The sequence below is a fragment of the Rattus rattus genome, chromosome X, assembly GCF_011064425.1.
Source record: "Rattus rattus isolate New Zealand chromosome X, Rrattus_CSIRO_v1, whole genome shotgun sequence".
In the NCBI taxonomy this organism is placed as follows: Eukaryota; Metazoa; Chordata; class Mammalia; order Rodentia; family Muridae; genus Rattus; species Rattus rattus.
In genome coordinates, this window is record NC_046172.1 from 56,750,153 (window position 1) to 56,767,669 (window position 17,517).

The window sequence follows — 17,517 nt, forward strand, 5'->3', positions numbered from 1 at the left end:
TACCGCCCATGAATCTAGGTGGCTGTTGTATTTTCCTCCCCTGTCTCTTGATCCTGCCTTTCAATCTGCCCTTCACAAGGGTCCCTGTTAGACTAGGTCAGAGCGTTTCCATATGGTTTGGTTTCATTTTGTTTCCTGTATATCTCTCAGCCACATATACCTCATTGGCTCTGGCAGAAAAAAAAAACCATATCTCCTAGAATCTAATTTGCCATTATATATGCAAAGCTTTGATTTTTTTCAAAGTGCTGAAAAGCTGACAGAATAACAACGCTTGAGACGACTCTCTTAAGTGTGCCGCAGGAAGTAGAATGACACAATTTGGAAGAGAAGGTGAAGGGTAGAGGTAGTAGTGGGGAGTTTCCCCCCACTTATTTAAAATGATCCAAGCATCTCCTACTTTGAAGATATGCATGTGAATTAGAATAATTTATTGACTCCCAAATATTTGAGCCATTGCTTGCAAATTTGGGGCATCCTTATATTGTTTCTTTCCAGTGCCTTCTATTCCTCTTTCCCCCTCTGCCTCCAGCTAAAAAAGGGTTAATTACCCCTTGTCTGTTCTTTAAAAAGTTGAAAATATGGTTTCTTCCTCAAACTCCTCCCAGACCCTTCCCACCTCCTCACTCTCCCAAACACACACACATCTTTTCTTGCTCTCTCTCATTAGAAAACCAGCAGACGTCTAGAAAATATAAGGTAAAATACAAACAAACAAACCTGAATAGGAAAAGACAAACGAACGAACAAGAAAACCAAATAGCCGAAGAAAAAGCACAAGAAGTACATATAGACTCAGAACACACACATTAGTAAACGGAAATCCTATAAAAATACAAAATTGGAAACCATAACATATAAACAAAAGGCACCTCTATCCTTTGAAGTGAAAGGATTTGACATTATTTTGGGTGGCAGGCATGCTTACTGGTTAAGGAGTTTCCCCAGACGTCAGCGATTGTGTATGTTCCCTGATTTTATTCTCATCCATTATTTCTATATATCAGGCACTGAGTGCTAGAGAAGAATTTAGCAAAATGACTAAATTGCTCGAAATGACCTTAACTAAGAAGTTATAATATCACAGAAAAAATTATTATGGATTGAGATCAATGAGATCAGATAGACTAAGGAGATTAGAACATTTTCCCTATTAGCCTTATTTAAAAACCGGGATATCTTTGGACACTCATAATTTTGGTTTGTGGGTCTCTATGACATCTTAAAAAAACTAGACGATTCCCATCCAAAGGACTACGACAGTAAACAGTGTTATCAGTAACTGTGACTGGCGCCCATTGTCCTAATAATATCAGGCCTGGAGGATAAGAAACAGAGCTGTGGGCTCTGACTTCCTATGTTACAAGGTCACGTCTGATTCTGCAGCATCAAAGAGCTTAAAAGTGATGTTGGACTCCATGTTAATTCCGGTTTTAGCTTAAACTTGCCAGCTACCTGTAACTAATACCCACAACTCAAAGCAATTGCAAATAGTTTGGCTCTGGGCAAGACACTGCGTGGCTTATTTTTTATATTTCTTGCATAGTGTGCTGCTGTGCTTGGCTCTTTGTAGGTGGTAAGTTTGGTGTTGATTTTTAGATGTGTTCATTTCCCTTCCAGAATTCTGAGGAATTTTTAGAGTAGAACCCAGGAACTAAGGTTATGGTTCACCTGTGAATACTTACCCTTTTATTTACATGTTAAAAACAATTGGCTTACCTATCCCTTCACCCCATTTTAAATGTGAAAATACCAAGATGAAAAATTCATGAACTGTCTGTGCCGTAAGACAGAGCCCTGAGCTGTGGTCCCCCACGGTCATTGCCTTTGTTGTCTTATTCCATTATTGATCAGGATAGTCAATAGCATCATACACAGAGGCTGACGCTCCCTTCAAGTGGGACCTTTGTTGTCAGGCTGTGGCAGCTACTTCCCTCTCTTGTCCATTTGATCTTAGAGCCAGGCTTCCCAGCAGGGATTACTCACATTGGCTCGCATTCTCTGGAGTGCCAAGTAGAGGTCTCTTACTCCCTTTTTGCTAGTTCAGGAAATATTTATGTTCATACCAATATTTGAAATCCTAGGCTTATATCACCACAGAGTGCTATTGCGTTCCACGTGACTCCTGCCTGTCAGGCCCTGCTCAGCTCTTTAAATGAACTTTAGTCTTCACAAAGAGCAGAGTTTGCTGTTACCTGAAGTTCACAAAAGAAGATAAAGAGGCAAAAGAAAAGTTAGCCAATTTGAATAGCACCGCTACTAAATGGTGGAACCAGGGCCCAAGTCCAAGTGTTAGAATCTCTAAGGAAGCCTTCTTAACCAGTGCTCTCTACTGAATATATGCCACCCATCGCCTATAGGTTCCAGATGGGCAAGCAGAACTCCAGGAGGGCAAACAATTCATCTAAGGTTATAATGAATCCTACGCGAAGGACTCTGAACTACTCCATAGTCCTTTTCCCAGTCTCTAGTCCTTAATAGTCTTTGACTTTGACCATCTGTAGCACTAAAGAATCCCCAAGTGCTTCCCTAAGAGTCAGACATTTACTCCTCTAGCTTCTGAGATCAGAAGTGAGCTGACAGGTGGGCCAGCTGGGCTCGATGAGCAGCTCCCTCATCAAACTGCTTAGTTATGTTCACAACTGTTTTCCATTAGCTTGTGCTCCTCCTTTTAGCTTTGTGAATTGGTTGATAGCTGTCTTTATAGAGAGCACCAGGCTTCCCAGTCCTGCAAGACGTATTCCAAAGGAGGAGGTTCTTAGAGAAAGGTAAATGGGGGAGAGTTTAGATTTTTAGAGCCAAGTGCTAGCTTTTGGTTAATTTTATCTTAAAGAGCATTTCACCCTCCAGGTAAGGGGTTTGACAGGAATCCCCTGAGGTTACACTGGGCAGTACTTCCCAGAGTGTGTGTTCCAGCACACTTAGAGGTGAGGAAGTGACCGTTCGGGGAGGCAAAGTGATTAGCCCAGCATCTTTGAGTGTTCTTGTTACTGCGCTTGCATTCTCTAACTCAGAGTGAGGCTGTGTGGTGTAGAAAGGTGTGAGGCAAGCGAGCTTTTCATGACATTGCTGGCTGGAGACTCTACCACGACTTCCTGCCTGCAGGAATCTGCTCATTGCCAAGTGCCCTGTTTGGTTCTGAGGGCCTAGATAAATTAGAATAGGCCTATCAATCTTTAGTGTCTCTGGATTAAAAAATGGTGTCTTCATCCAGTTCATTGCTTTTAGGCCTGAGAATGGGTTGTACATGAGCAGCAGAAATTTATTTTTCAGGGTTCTGAGGTGGAAAGGCCAAGATCAGTGTGCTAGCAGGTTTGGCGTCTGGGAATCTTTGTTTCCCAAGATAGTGTTTTGCCTCTTCATCCTCCAGAAAGCACATGCTCCTTGTTCTCGAGTGGAAGAAGGGAGAGGAGGGAATGGACTCACCACTTCAAACCTTTTTATAAAGGTGCTTTGGCACTTCCAGAAGACTCAACTTATTATTCTCGTATCGGCGATTACATTTCAATATAAGGAGATTTTGGAGGGTGTGTGTGGGTGCTTGTTTATATTTTCAAACCATAGCCGAATGCCGAAAAGGAAATAGAATCAAACAAAGCTTGGAGCAATGGCCATATAGACAAGAGGCCATTTAGTATAGTGGTTAAGAATCCTGTTTTTGAAGTGCATTACATACATGTGTGGAAATGTTTCAATAAAACGCATCATTTTGTACAATGAATATCCATTAATTGACACTGTATGCTAAAAAAACGATGATACCAGATATCATTCTCTCAGGTGAATTTTCTGACTTCAACTTGTTGTTTTTCCACCCCAGAACAGGAACCATCACTCTGCAAGCACCTTCAGAAGCCAATAGAAGGCTATGGATGGAAGCCATGGATGGGAAAGAACCTGTAAGTTATCCCAAACACTGGAGTAGGGTTGAAGAAAAGGGTGCGGAAGGAACCTCAACAGCATAGGCCAGTGTCTGAGTGCCCTCTAGTGGTGGCACTGGGGAAGTGGTCATAGATTGTTCAGCAGAAGCTGAATCTTAGAGCTAGAAGGAATTGTCTCTTTTTCAACTCTTCTTTAATCCAGCTTGAGTTCCAGACGTGAGGGTCTTCTGTAAAATTGTATAGGACATCCTCCAGAGAAGGCACTAAAGCTGACTGCTGCAATATTAGACTTCATAACTATTCCTACAAGTTTTTAAGAATGAAAACTAATCCTTTTCATGGTATAAAATTGACTTGTTCATAGAGAAGGGTGTGAAAATCATTGTCATGGATGTAAGTAAGCCTTTGTTTATCTTTCCTTTAAAAATGTTTTTTCTAACTTTTTTTGCCCTACAAACTCAATTTGTTCTCTTTCATGGGAGAGGAGACAAGAGCTGCTATCCTTCACTGTTTAGGCAGATAGAGAGGAAAAAAAAATCCTTTAGAAGAGTCAGATTAGTTCTAAATTTAGAACAATCAAAGCAAAAGTCATTAGAAAGCATTGTCTTTTCAATAGCTTTCTAGTAGTTTCTTTTGGTGGCACATGACATAACATGAGCTTAGTGGTGTTGGAGTTAAAAATGCCTGGCCCTGGTTTTGCTGTTACATGGCGATGACTTAAGCTATTTTGGTGTCACTCAGTTTTCTTCCTCTCAATGGAATGGTTTTAAGGCTTTCTGTTCTACATACCTTGCACAACTAGGTGAAAACCATCCTATACACACCAGAGTGCTGTATTAGTTTTGGGTCCTCTTCTCTGGTTTGACAGATAACTAACTGTAGGACTACTATAGTCTTTGAATATGACATTACCTCTTGGCTCTCTTTAAGTGAAATTCTAGCCTTTGGGGAAGCATAGTTTTCCCTTGTTTCCTCGGTTCTCTGTGGCGTAAAGAAGCATAATCAGTACTAGTGAGATAGATGGCTTAGTGGGAAGGTGCTTGCCCTCAAGCTTGAGATTTCAGGAGTCTAGTTACCTAGAACCTATGTGATGGAAGGAGGGAACTGACTCCCACAAGTTGTCCTTTGACCATCACATGTATTGTGACATGCACACCCCTCCCTTAACACAAATAAAACTATACATGAAAGAAATTAAGAGTGTAGTAGCCAGCTCTGAGATTGCATTTGTAGCTGCTAGAAGTGGAGTGAGGTGTACTTCCCGGAGACTTGAAGCTTGGCAAGCAAGGAGCAAGGCGCTTCTATGTCCATCCCTGTCTTACACATGCCCTACCCTTAGCTGCGTGAATATCAGAATATATTAGAGGCTAATTGTGGAGAATGATGCTAAAATATAGATCCTCTGAACATGTATCCTCCCCAGCTTGACTGTGGCTGACCTCACTGAGGTCACAGCAAATGCTACTCAATGAAGAAATGCCTCTCCCTGAAATAATTCTGAGGACTTAGATATGCAGTACTTTTTCCTTTGAAAAGGAGGGACTGGGCTTATTTCTTCCAGCCTGACCTGGTGTTACTGTTTTCTTAAACACCAAAACCACTGATCATATGAGCCATGTGTACTTTTACTTTAAGTATATCAGTTCACCATTTTACTATTAATGGGAGCTATTTTGTGGTTGGCTCTTTTCCCCCCAATGCCTCATTATGTTATTAAGTTATTCAAAATTGATCTTTTTTTTTTTTTTTTTGAGCTTAGGGACCCAACTCAGGGCCTTGTGCTTGCTAGGCTTGCACTCTACCACTGAGATAAATCGCCAACCCCGATCTGGTTTTTTAATGTAGGTAATCAGGGCTAAAAACTTCCACTTTAGGACCATCTAACAGTGTCCGATGTTTTGATGCATTGCATTTTGATTTTTATTAAATTTTAGGAATCTTTTGATTTTCTTTTTATTTCTTCATTGGTGGATTTACCATTAGATAGTTGTTTAATCCCCACGAACTTGTATATTTTCTGTGATTTCTCTTGCTGTTGATCCTAGCTTTATGGCATTGTTTTTGAATAAGCATCTCTTTGTATTTTAGTATACGATCCATTTCAAAGCAAATTCGATGGGTTAAGTATGTATGGTCTTCAGGATTTGGATGGAGTGTTCTGTACATTTTCATTTCATCTATCTACGATGCCATTTACTTTCAATGGTTCTGTTACTTTTTGTTTTGTTTTGCTTTTTTGTTCAATTGATCTTCATGATGGTGAGAGTAGGGTATTGAAATCTTTCAGTATTACTGTGTTTGTGTTAATCTGTGACTTTTATACCTAATGGTATTTGTTTTGTGAAATAGGATCTGCCTGTGTTCTATATGTAATATTCATATATTTGGAATGGTATCAACCATTTTACTGTTAATGCGCATTACCTGGGTGTCCTTAAGAAGACCACTTCCTTTTATACCTTTTTTTTTTTAGTATAGAATAGTTTATTCAGGGCATGGGAAGTGGAGTTGAGGGAATAGAGACACAGAGACAGAGAGACAGAGAGAGAGAGACAGAGACAGAGAGAGACAGAGAGAGAGAGAGAGAGAGAGAGAGAGAGAGAGAGAGAGAGAGAGAGAAGGGAGTAGAGGATGACCATGAGCAACGTGGAGGTGGGGGGGGGAATGGGGGAGAGAGAGACAGAGAGGGGGGTTAAGGAGCAAGGGACAGAGCAAGAGCAAGAAGGCAAGACAGTAAGAGCTACTTCTCTTTTTAAAATGTATTTTTGCTACACCACAAAAAACCCTGCCCTAAGCTTTACTTAAATTATGTCTAAGGTGAATCAGCTGCAGCTTCAGCTGTGTGAACCATGTGAACATCCAGTACAACTTTTAGGCGTTGCGTTTTCTAGAGATCTGGGTAAAGATAACTCTATCTCACCTCCTTTTTTTTTTTTAATTTTTTTTTTTTTTTTTTTGAGCTGGACCAACCCAGGGCCTTGCGCTTTGTTAGGCAAGCCGCCTACCACTGAGCTAAATCCCAACCCCTCACCTCCTTTCTTGTTACAGGTCTAGCATCTCTAATGATTTTGATAGCCTATCTAGGGAATGAACTGGAATCCTTTTTGTCCTACTTATCTGTAGTGAGTCACAATAACCTAGTCTTGTTGGTTTTTTCCTTGCAGATCTACCACAGTCCCATAACTAAACAGGAAGAAAGTAAGTCATCCCAATTTTACCCCACGGACATCATAAGCTCAAAGTTGTCCCATTGGCAGCAAACGCTGGCATTGATGACATGCCCCATTCAAGCAAAACTGTGTAGAATGAAACCTAGCCTTGATTTGAAATTGCATATTGATTGAAGTAAGGAAGTTACCCCATTGAAACTAATGGTGTGAATGCTGCTGTTGATCCAGAGAAATACATTATCTCCTCCTTGTTGTAGACAGATGGTCAAAATTCTGTGGACTTCCACAGTAGCATTTCCTGTTTGGCATTGCTCATGTTTAGGGTAGATGTGATATAAAGGGTTAAGCAGAAGCACTTTGTGTTATGTCGAAACCTACGCTGAGAATGGCATCATTCAGTCTCACAGTGAGTGGAGATGTACTCCTGCCCTCCTGGTGCTCACGGAAGTTCCTTCCCGAGCCTCTTGAATCTTGGGTAGAAACTGCATATAACGCAATGAACTGACTCTACTTTCCTTTCCTTTAAACAGTGGAGCTGAATGAAGTGGGGTTCAAGTTTGTTAGGAAGTGCATCAATTTTATTGAGACCAAAGGTAAGATTGAAAACAACACTTTGAAAGTGTTGAATTTGCACTCCCCTCAACACCTCTGCTTTTACACTAAGGAACTTTCTCTAAAGTAAGAATGGCGTTATCTGATGCTCCGTACCCATCATCAGAATGGCAGCTTTGTATAAGGCTTGTGTTTACCACTCAAATTGGTCTTTGGCCTTGGGAGAATGGAGCCTAAACATGGCATAGACTAAAGTCTCCTGCAATAGTTTTATTCAGAGCCCCAGACAATTTATATTGTAAGGGTTAAGAAGAGTCACACGAGGAAAGTGTACAATCACAAGAACAAACCTCATGTGGAAAATCACGTATTTCCATAGAAGCATATAAAGAAATAGTGGTACCCAGTTTTGATGAAGTAAACTCCCTCCTATCCACTACAGCTGCAAGGTGCACAAAGATACCTTCCAAGAACAATTACAGGTTTTTGAAGAAACAGGTGTCACAGGACTCTTGTTTTCTTGGAGCTTTCTCACGAGCACCCAGAATTTCCCTTGCACAAGTCCATTCTTGGACTGTGTTTTGATAGCTTGTACACTGGACACAAATTTTAAGATTTCAGCCAGTTCTAAACTGGCTTCCATTATAGCATTCCTCATCCAACCATAGATGCATAATTTGTGGTTTTCTCTTTTAGAGAGCAAAGCCTTGGAGTGGTGTAGAATGCATTCTGAATTAGCACCTACCGTCCCTCAAGCATTCCACTGACAGTCCCATCTCAAACAACCGAGAACTCATCTTCTCCCACATATTGTTTTAATATCAGTTTAAAAATTGATGGGTTCACATCTAAACTCAGGGACGTGTAGAATTAGCACACTTCTCCACTGACCTTTAAACGACCTTGTTTCCTTCTGAGGCTATTTAGAATGCAGGTGGCTGTGGTGTATAAATCGTTGTTTTCTTTGAAGCATTGCATCAGCCTTTCTCAGTGGAAAAGTGGCCTTTTACTTCACTTTTGCTGTCTTCCAATCCTCTCCTTTCTAATCATAGCCCAAGAACAGCTTTGGGATGGATATCACTCTGTATATTTCAGTTTCTTAGCCCTTCCAACCTGGGAAGACTGTCCCAGCTACCTGTGGTAATTCATTGAAGCACATGCCTATTTACTGTAGAGTGTGTTAGATAAACTGGGGGAGGGGTGGGGCGGGGTGGGTAGGTACAATCAAATGGAACCGTGACAGATTTTTGGATGTATGATAATGACTGTAGGATTGTTCCTCTGTGACAGGAGAGGGCTGGAGAACTAGAAGAGAGAAGGAAGAGCCTCTCTGTTGTCTGTGAACTAACATCAGTGTGCAAGGCTTCCTTTTTCTGCCTTGGGGACCTTGAACACTGGAGCAATGCTAATAAGATAATCTGGTTTTCCTTTCCTAGGGATCAAGACAGAAGGGTTGTACCGCACTGTGGGCAGCAACATCCAGGTTCAGAAGCTGCTCAATGCCTTTTTTGGTAACAAATTTACATTTTTTTCTTTAAAAAATGGGGTTAGTTTATATAGAAACTAGTGTGACCAAAAGAGAAAGACACATTTCTCTGGAAGGTTGAAGAACATTTTAAATTTGAGTTGTGGTCTTGTTCTGTTGCTCAGGCTAGTCCCAAATGTTTATACTCAAGTAATCATCCCACCTCAACCTCCCAAGTAGCACCATACCTAGCCTGTAGAAAATTAAGAAATATTTTTAGAGGTGAACCCGACAAATATTTTACATACTTAGAGTCAGAGACCGTCTTTCATTGAATATATGTCTGTCACCTCTCATTCTCTTATCCTGTTCACTCCTCAGGCCCAAGAAAGCCAGCTCTGCCACCACACCTCTGCTCAAATTTCTCTGGCCATGATCATTGCACGCATGCGCACTTCCACCAAATCCAAGCAGCACTCTTCTGTCTGCTTTCTTTGCTCTCTGGCTTGAACACATTCTCCTTGTAGAAACTATCTCCTTACTTGACTCCCACGATCCAATACTCTCCTCATTCATTTAACTTTGTATTACTCGTTCATCAGTAACCCTTCCTGGATTCCCCTCCCCCGACCTTATAAAGTTTTAAAGATATTTTCCAGAGTTCTGTTTTGGGCACTCTTACTTTTTCCTTTACTGGGTGATATTTATCCTGGATATGGGTTACATTTTTCTTTTAAACAGTATGGCTTCGAGTGCGCGCGCGCGCACGTACGTGTGTGTGTGTGTGTGTGTATGCGTGCACGCTCATGCGCACAAGTATCTGTACATGGCTATGTGTATATGTGTGTCTTGTAATCTTTGGATGCTGTTATGATTTATGGAATGTCTTATTTTCATGAAGTCAAAGACCATTGAGGCAGGGTTGTTGTTGCTGTTGGATTTTGTGTGTGCGTATGTGTGTATGTGTATGTGTGTGTGTGATTGTTTTTGTAGGTTATCTATTCAAATGTTTTTGGAAGTTTGTTAGGCTAGACATAAAGTATTCTCTACTGGTTTGTTTAGACCTGCTAATAAGTTTTGATGTCTCTGTGTCTTCATTCTTACTTATTAGAATGAAAATTTGGGGCTGGGGAGATGGCTTAGTGGGTAAATCACTTACCATGCAAGCATGAGGGCCCAAATCTGATTCCTCAGAACTCATAGAAGCCAAATAAGGTAACACCAGTGCACCTGAGGCAAAATAAATAGTGGAGACAGGAGAATTCCTGGGCCAGCAAATGTGACACAGTGAAGAAGAGATTATCTCAAAAAGTGTAGCTTGTGAGGAACAGCACGTGAGAGGGTAGGTGTCCTGACCTCCACATGAGAGCCATGACACTCAGTCCTACACTCAGGCAGGCACAAACAGGTACACAAAACCAAACAGACACGTTATATACAGATTATACAGATACATTCAAAAGACAGCATAAATGTCTGCTTGCTCTGGAACTCCTGGCATTTTTCAGCATAACGCCCCATTGTTTAACTTTATGTTCTTCTTTTGCCTGGCTTGTGGAGTGTCTCTCTGCCGTTCTCATTTATGTACAGCTTTGTATTTAGCAGCTGACTCAAGAGGATGCCTAGGTTTTGGCCAATGCTTTGTCTACCTAAGCTCCTTCTTCTTAGTCACTGTGCTGGGTACATTTTTCTTCCTGTGGTGTTAGGGATGGAAGTCGGTGTGTTATGCATTCCTGAAGAACTGTCTTCCACTGAGGTGTATCCTCAGGCTGTGGCTTGGAAATTCTAGCTAGCTAAGCTTTCCAGAAGTTTGTTTGTTTGATCTCTTGAGTTGACCAAGACTTTAGCTTGGGTCCTAACTCAATTTGTTATCCAAAAAGTGTTTTCAGATAGCAAGCTGTGGTGATGGTAAGGTTTTCCTTTCTGTGTCTCTGTGTCTGTTTTGTCAGCCACAGTCCTGCACTAGTAAGTCTTAATCCAGTTGCCCTGCTGTATCTGGGAGTGAAAAAAATCCCTCTGTGTGTTCGATACTAGCATTTATGTGCTGAAGTCTCAGAATTGCCATTCCTGACATCTGTGTGTATGCTGCCAATTAAGCCTGCCCTTCTCAGCCTTCCTTTGGTCCTGGCACACATGGGAGTGTGTGCAGACTATCATCATTTGTGTCTGTGTAGCACACTAGGGATAACCAAGGCAGTAAGCTGTAAAGATCAAGGAATCAACACTAGACACTCTGCATGCACTCTTTGTGTAGATGGCCCAAAGGTACGTGCATTTTCCGTGAGTAACATGAAACTGTTTTTTTCTTCACTGCAAGCCAGCTCATCTTCCTTTTGAGACTGGTGGTGAGGTATCTGAGAAGCTAATTTTGACAAAGTGTCACAGAACGAATTGTGTGGAAAGCCAAAGCCTAGATAAAGTGCACAGTTTTCATATTTTCTTTCAATATGACAAAGGAGAATGGAGGACACAAGTAGAATTGAGGTTGTCGGTCAGGTGACCTTGACATGGAAGATTCCCTGGTTATCCTGGAAGGCTTAGTGCAATCCCGAGGTGCTTTAATGCGGGGGCAGGAATTCAGAAAAAAGAGTCCAAGAGAGAGAGCACATGGGGATACAGCCCAGTGCTTCTGGAAGAAAAAGAGCTGAAAAAGAAACCCCAGAAGCCAAGGAATTAAGTTTCCTCTCCAGGAGAGGTACTGCTACAATTCCCTGTTAGCTCCATTTATTCATTCTGTCTTTAGGAGACCTTTCCCACTTAATTTGTTGACTTTATCTCTTAAATTTCATTATAAACATTATTTATGATTTTCACAGCACCATGTTTGTAAACTAATGAGGATTCTTTCTAGTCCGCTGACCCTAATCACTGCTTCTAAAAATGAAAATGCTATCCTGCTTATTTCACAGAATAGAAGGTAATGTCAATGCTGGTTATTTTATAAACAGTTATTTCAGTAATGCATAATGGGGACCATTTTGCCCCCTATTGGGTACTAACTTAGGTCTGGAGGAAAGAAAAAAACGTCAATGCTGGTTATTTTATAACAGTTGGTTTCCCGGCAACTGGAACTCCATGGTATAGTATATTGTTCTGTAACCTGAGGCTAGGAGTGACATTGCATCACAGGACTCTGTCCTAGAAAACTGGACTTGTTCCATGGCTTTCCCCCCTCTGTTCTAAGGACTTCAATCTGTGAAATTGTCTAGCTTAAATATTGGAATAGGGAAAGAAACGTGTTTTTTCAGGGTAAGAGAGATTGGATTACATCACTCATTAGACATGTTTGAGACATCTCGGAGTTGCCAGGGAATAGACTAATTTAAAACTTTGCTATAGTAGAGAACAAGCAATTGCCAGTGTGGTTATAATAAACTTGTAGCTTCAGTCCCTATAAGGGATGGGAAGACACTGGATTCTGATGGCAGTGAATGATGGCAGTGGCAGTAACAAGGTGAAACAACTTGCCAATGTGATATAAAGCAAAGGGGCCCAACCTCCCTGCAGCCTCCTCATATCTGGCCCACAGCTAGAAAGTGCTACTTGCAGTCAGCATGGATCTTCCCAGTTCAGTTCATGTAACCAGGAAAATACCTCACAGATGTTTCCAAAAACTTGCCTCTGTACATTGACCTTGAACTCAGATTTCCATGGCCCTGTCTCCTGAATGCTGGGATTAAAGGCATGTACCACATGCCTGAATTTAATATTTTCTCTAATTGTAACTTGCTTTATACCAGGCTGTCCTTGAACCTAGAGATCTGCTTGCCTCTCTCTCCTGGGATTAAAGATGCGTACCACCATGTTTGGACCTAAGCTTAGTTGTGTGGGATCTTGCCCTGAGATCACAACTCCCTTAATCTGTTATCTCCTCAAACATAGGATTCAGCTCCATTTCACTTCCTGGTGCCCCTTTATTATTTATTATTTGACCATAGATTTTATATTTTTTTTTCCTTTCTCAGCTTGCTACTTTTAATTAAAACACTCTTCATAAGATTAAACCAGAGAACAAAGTCTCTCCTGGGCTTTTTTTTTGAGACTTTCTTTGTCAGTGGAATTAATATTAATCTTTTTAACTTAGCCTCAGGTAGACTCTTCAGACAAGGCCAAATAGCAGCCACATTCTTCACCAAAATACCACAAAAACAGTCTCTTAGCCACATACTAACATTTTTCTCCATTGAAAACTCTTAGGCCAGCAGGCCTATACAGTTCAAATCACCCTGAGCACCATGGTCTTCTATATTCCTACTAGGATGGCTCATTAGGCCCCACTTAAAACGTTCCACTGTTTCTCAAATCCAAAGTCCAAAAGTCTATATTCCTCCAAACAAAAACATGGTCAGGCCTATCATGGAAATACCCCAGTCCCAATACCAATGCATTCTTAGTTAGGGTTTTACTGCTGTGAACAGACACCATAACCAAGGCAACACTTATAAAGAATAGCATTTCATTAGGGCTGGCTTACAGGTTCAGAGGTTCAGTCCATTATTATCCAGGAATGAGCATGGCCACATTCAGGCAGGCATGGTGCAGGAGGAACTGAGTGTTCTACATCTTCATCTGAATGCCACTAGGAGAAGACTGTCCTCATAGCTAGGAGGAGGGTCTCAAAGCCTACCCCTATAGTGACACACTTCCTCCTACTAGGCCACACCTTCTAATAATGCCACTCCCTGGTCCACGCATATTCAGACCATCACAGCATCAATCCCCTCCCTGTCTTCAAGTGACATTGTTCATTTGCTTGCTAAATGCATGTGGTTTTCCTTGAGCATAACTGCTCTTTCCTGCTTAGTTCAGGGTTCATTATTTTCCACCCCTTATTCAGATTTCTGTTTTTTTTTTTTAAATTATTTCATTCTACGGTATCCCTTTGGGACAATTTGCCACTTAGATAAAAAAAAATGTCATCTAAGAGTCGAACAGTTTTGTTATTCCTCTCATGTCTGTCTACTAGAATTCTGCTAATACCTTAAGTTCTGTTTTGATATTATAAGGGAAGGAAATGACTAAATGACTAGTTGTCAAAGACCGTTTTTTTTTCCTTGAGTTATAGCCTATGCAACAACTTCAACAATTTTCAGAAAAATGACAAAGCAGAATGAAAGGGCTTCGGGATTAGGGACAAGGCTTGTGACAAGGTTGTTGGTAGACCTTGTTCATTCCTCTGGCACTGTGTTGTGGCTGACAAGGTCTAAGCTGTGGCCAGGCAGTTGTTACCCTTTGTTTTCTTTGGTAGAGTAGATATGGAATTCTTTTACCTGTTAATCCATGCCGTGCTTTTATAAATGCAGTGAGGGTGTAGGACCTTGCTGCAGTATCTGCTACTGCTTGTCTTTGTTTGCTTGTTCTTTTTTTTGGTGGTGGTGGGGTGCTGGTGTTTGAACCCACGGTCTCACACTTGCTGGACAAGTGCTCTGTCACTGAGTTTTCCCCCCCTAGTGCTTTTGCTTGTCATAATTGCTTTTAGTTGCACACTGCTTCTCATTTAGAATGGCATATTCTATTCTTCAGTAGCACAGTAGCTTATGAAGTGAAAGTTTACGCGCGCGCGTGTGTGTGTGTGTGTGATGTTAAAGTGTGTGTGTGTGTGTGTGCTAGTGTGCTTGCCTGTGCAAGTTCTCCTAGAGGCCAGAGACTGACCTCAAAATCTTCCTCTCTACCTTACTTAGGATTTAGTTATTTTATGCATGTGTGTGCCTGAGTCTATGTATGCATACTACACACATGTGGGTACCAGTAGAGTCCAAACATGGGTATCTGGTCCCCTGGATCTGGAGTTGCAGACAGTTCTGAGCTTTCTGACATGGGTGCTGGGAATTGAACCCAGGTCTTCTGCAGGAATAACAAGTGCTCTTAATCACTGAGTTGTCTCTCCCCTTCCATTATTATTGAGACAGGGTCTCACAGAGGACCTGGAGGTCACTGTTTTAGCTAAATTGCCTGGCTAGAGATTCCAAGGATGTGCTGGTACCTCGTGCAATGTCCAGGGCTGAGTTTCAGACACACACATGCTGCCATGCCCACCCTTTTACATGAATGCCGGAGATCCAAACTCAGGTTCTCATGTTTGCACAGCGAGGCCATTATCCACCGAATTATCTCCACAGTCACCCTTACAGCCTCATTTACAACCACACAGTTAAGCACTTATTTTTCACTAATTTTGTACTTTTCTCTCTATTATTGTGAATATCCTAGTGTAATATAAATATTTGGGGTTTTATTTTTGTACTGTTTCACCATGGAAAGGGTGTTTTTCCTATTTCTCAAAGAAAGGAACCAATTCTTAATCTTGCTTGCAAATCACACATACACTCATAGTTGTGGTGTGCAGGATTTTAATGTAATGGAATGTGACTGTGGACAATTATACCCTCCATTACTCTCTGAAATACTTAGAAAATTCTCATCAGAAACTATTGCCATCAAATTACCTGAGCGATCTTTAGGAGTTCTTCATAAACAGAAGAAGCAGCAAAACTTTTAAGGTGAGGTCTCTGTTTTTAGAATTAACTTCAGTCCTACCAAGGAAGCCTATGGCTAGCCATTACATGATATAGTCTTCTTTAAAATGCCATATATGTGCTAGTACCGCTGTACACTAACTGCTTATGTCTTTTAGATTTTGACGAAGTCAAATAAAAATGTGGTTCTCTTTCCTGTTCTATGTGGCCATGCCTCTGCATTCTCTCTCACTTTTCCTCCATCCCTTATTTCTCCCTGTACCTCCCTTTTATCCTCCTCCCATTCACTATTTTCCCCCATAGATACCTCTTTCCCTTGCAGTCTCTTGCCTCAGGTCTCTCCATGATCCTTCAGTCCTTAGGCGGGGGGCCAGCTCAGTGTGTGTTTGTAGGTGTGGTGGTGCTCTGAGCATAGGAATGTGTAATCCTACAGAAGGAAGCTAATACAAACCTTCCAAGTTAGTCCTAAGACTTCATCAAACAAATCACTAGTACGGTCCTGTCTGTTCTTCATTCTAATGCCCATGTTGTACCTATTAACCTTGTGCTTCTACACCTGCTGTCTTCAAGATTCCCCCAGTTACTCAGTTTTGACAGTTGAATTCCTTCCTGCCTGGATGAAATCCCTGCTATAAAGGCTGCAGCCACCAGGCTTCTGATTTGGGTTCTAGAGAGGGGATTTTTTTTTTTTTTAACTCCATAGGTTTGTTTTCAGAATTGAGATTTAAGTGAAGTTATGTTCCTAAAAAAATGGTGGAGGACCGTTGCCAGCTTTTGTAAGTCAAAATACAAGGCTTTTGTTTCAATTAAAATTCTCATTAAACAGACTTACAGATGCATGACAAAAGCTATTGTTTTCGTGAAATTCAACTTAACTGGTCCTTTTAAATTTTATGTGGCTATCAATCTGGCGCCCTGTTCTACAGGATTGTATCTAGTCCTCCTGGGCAAAGATTTTTCTATTTAAAATAACAACAGTGTCAAGCCCCAGAAGTGTTTTATTAATTAGATTTGCATCCTGATAACTTGATGATCCCCTAAGCCCTACTACAATAGACTGCTAATCAAATGAATCCAGGTTTGTTATTTAGAGCACAGAGTAAAGCCACTACCATGACAACACTGTCCCCATAACCTCTTAAGAGGATCAAAGGTCAGGGTACATATTTATAGTGCTTTTATAATCTGGTTTCAGCAAGTCGTTGTTGGGATCTGAATGCTTAAAATTGGATAAAGTTAATGATCTGATTTTTATATTAACATTATATCACAGCTTGTGACTTATGTCTTCAAGGGCTTTGAAAGAAACTTTAAAAAGTAAATAGGCATTCAACATGCTCGTTTTCCAGCTGTTCTAAGAAGTCACTGTTTATCCAGATGAGAGCTACTTGATAGCTTGTTGCTCAGATAAATGGATTTCCAGGAAGTTTCTGAAATGAAGCTGTTTGCAACTTCTATGTACTAGAAGGAATTTCCTGGAATAGTAATTCAAGTTAATGTAGAGAATTAAAACATAAACTCATACTATTCAAGACGGTAAATTGTATGGTTGCCTCTGGTTTACTAAGTATTTATTTTAGTGCTTATTTTTCAGCCCAAGATGCCTTTCAAACTTTTCATTTGAATGTAGTTTTAGTCTCACTAATTTTCTATGGTGTCTCTAATGCAGAGGTATCTAACACTTGCATTTATTAAGTAAGTAATCCACCCAGCTTATCAACTATGCATGTCCTTGAAACTTGAAACTTTCATTTTATTTAAAGATAGGAAAAAATAATGTGTAGGTTACCAATAAATTAGCATAGCATCTCTGAAGAAAATATAAACCTATTTTATGGGCAACAAACAGGATCATCTAGCTGTACCTGTATATTAAATTTCCCATAGAATTATTCAAGCCACCACTGAGGGGTATCTACTTTTTTAAAAAAATTGCTTTTTACTTTGAATTGTGGTAAAGCGTATGTAATAAA

The 17,517-nt window shown here is 40.7% G+C and overlaps 1 protein-coding gene across 2 annotated transcripts in view; it reads left to right on the forward strand.

Annotated features, from left to right (window-relative positions):
- Ophn1 (oligophrenin 1) overlaps window positions 1-17,517 on the forward strand; it is a 256,595-nt gene that overhangs the window by 197,803 nt on the left and 41,275 nt on the right. For both annotated transcript variants that reach the window (XM_032889327.1, XM_032889328.1), the window contains 4 exons: window positions 3,821-3,899; window positions 7,046-7,079; window positions 7,582-7,644; window positions 9,040-9,114. In XM_032889327.1, coding sequence (XP_032745218.1) covers window positions 3,821-3,899; window positions 7,046-7,079; window positions 7,582-7,644; window positions 9,040-9,114 — 251 coding nt within the window. The remainder of the gene's footprint in view (window positions 1-3,820; window positions 3,900-7,045; window positions 7,080-7,581; window positions 7,645-9,039; window positions 9,115-17,517) is intronic.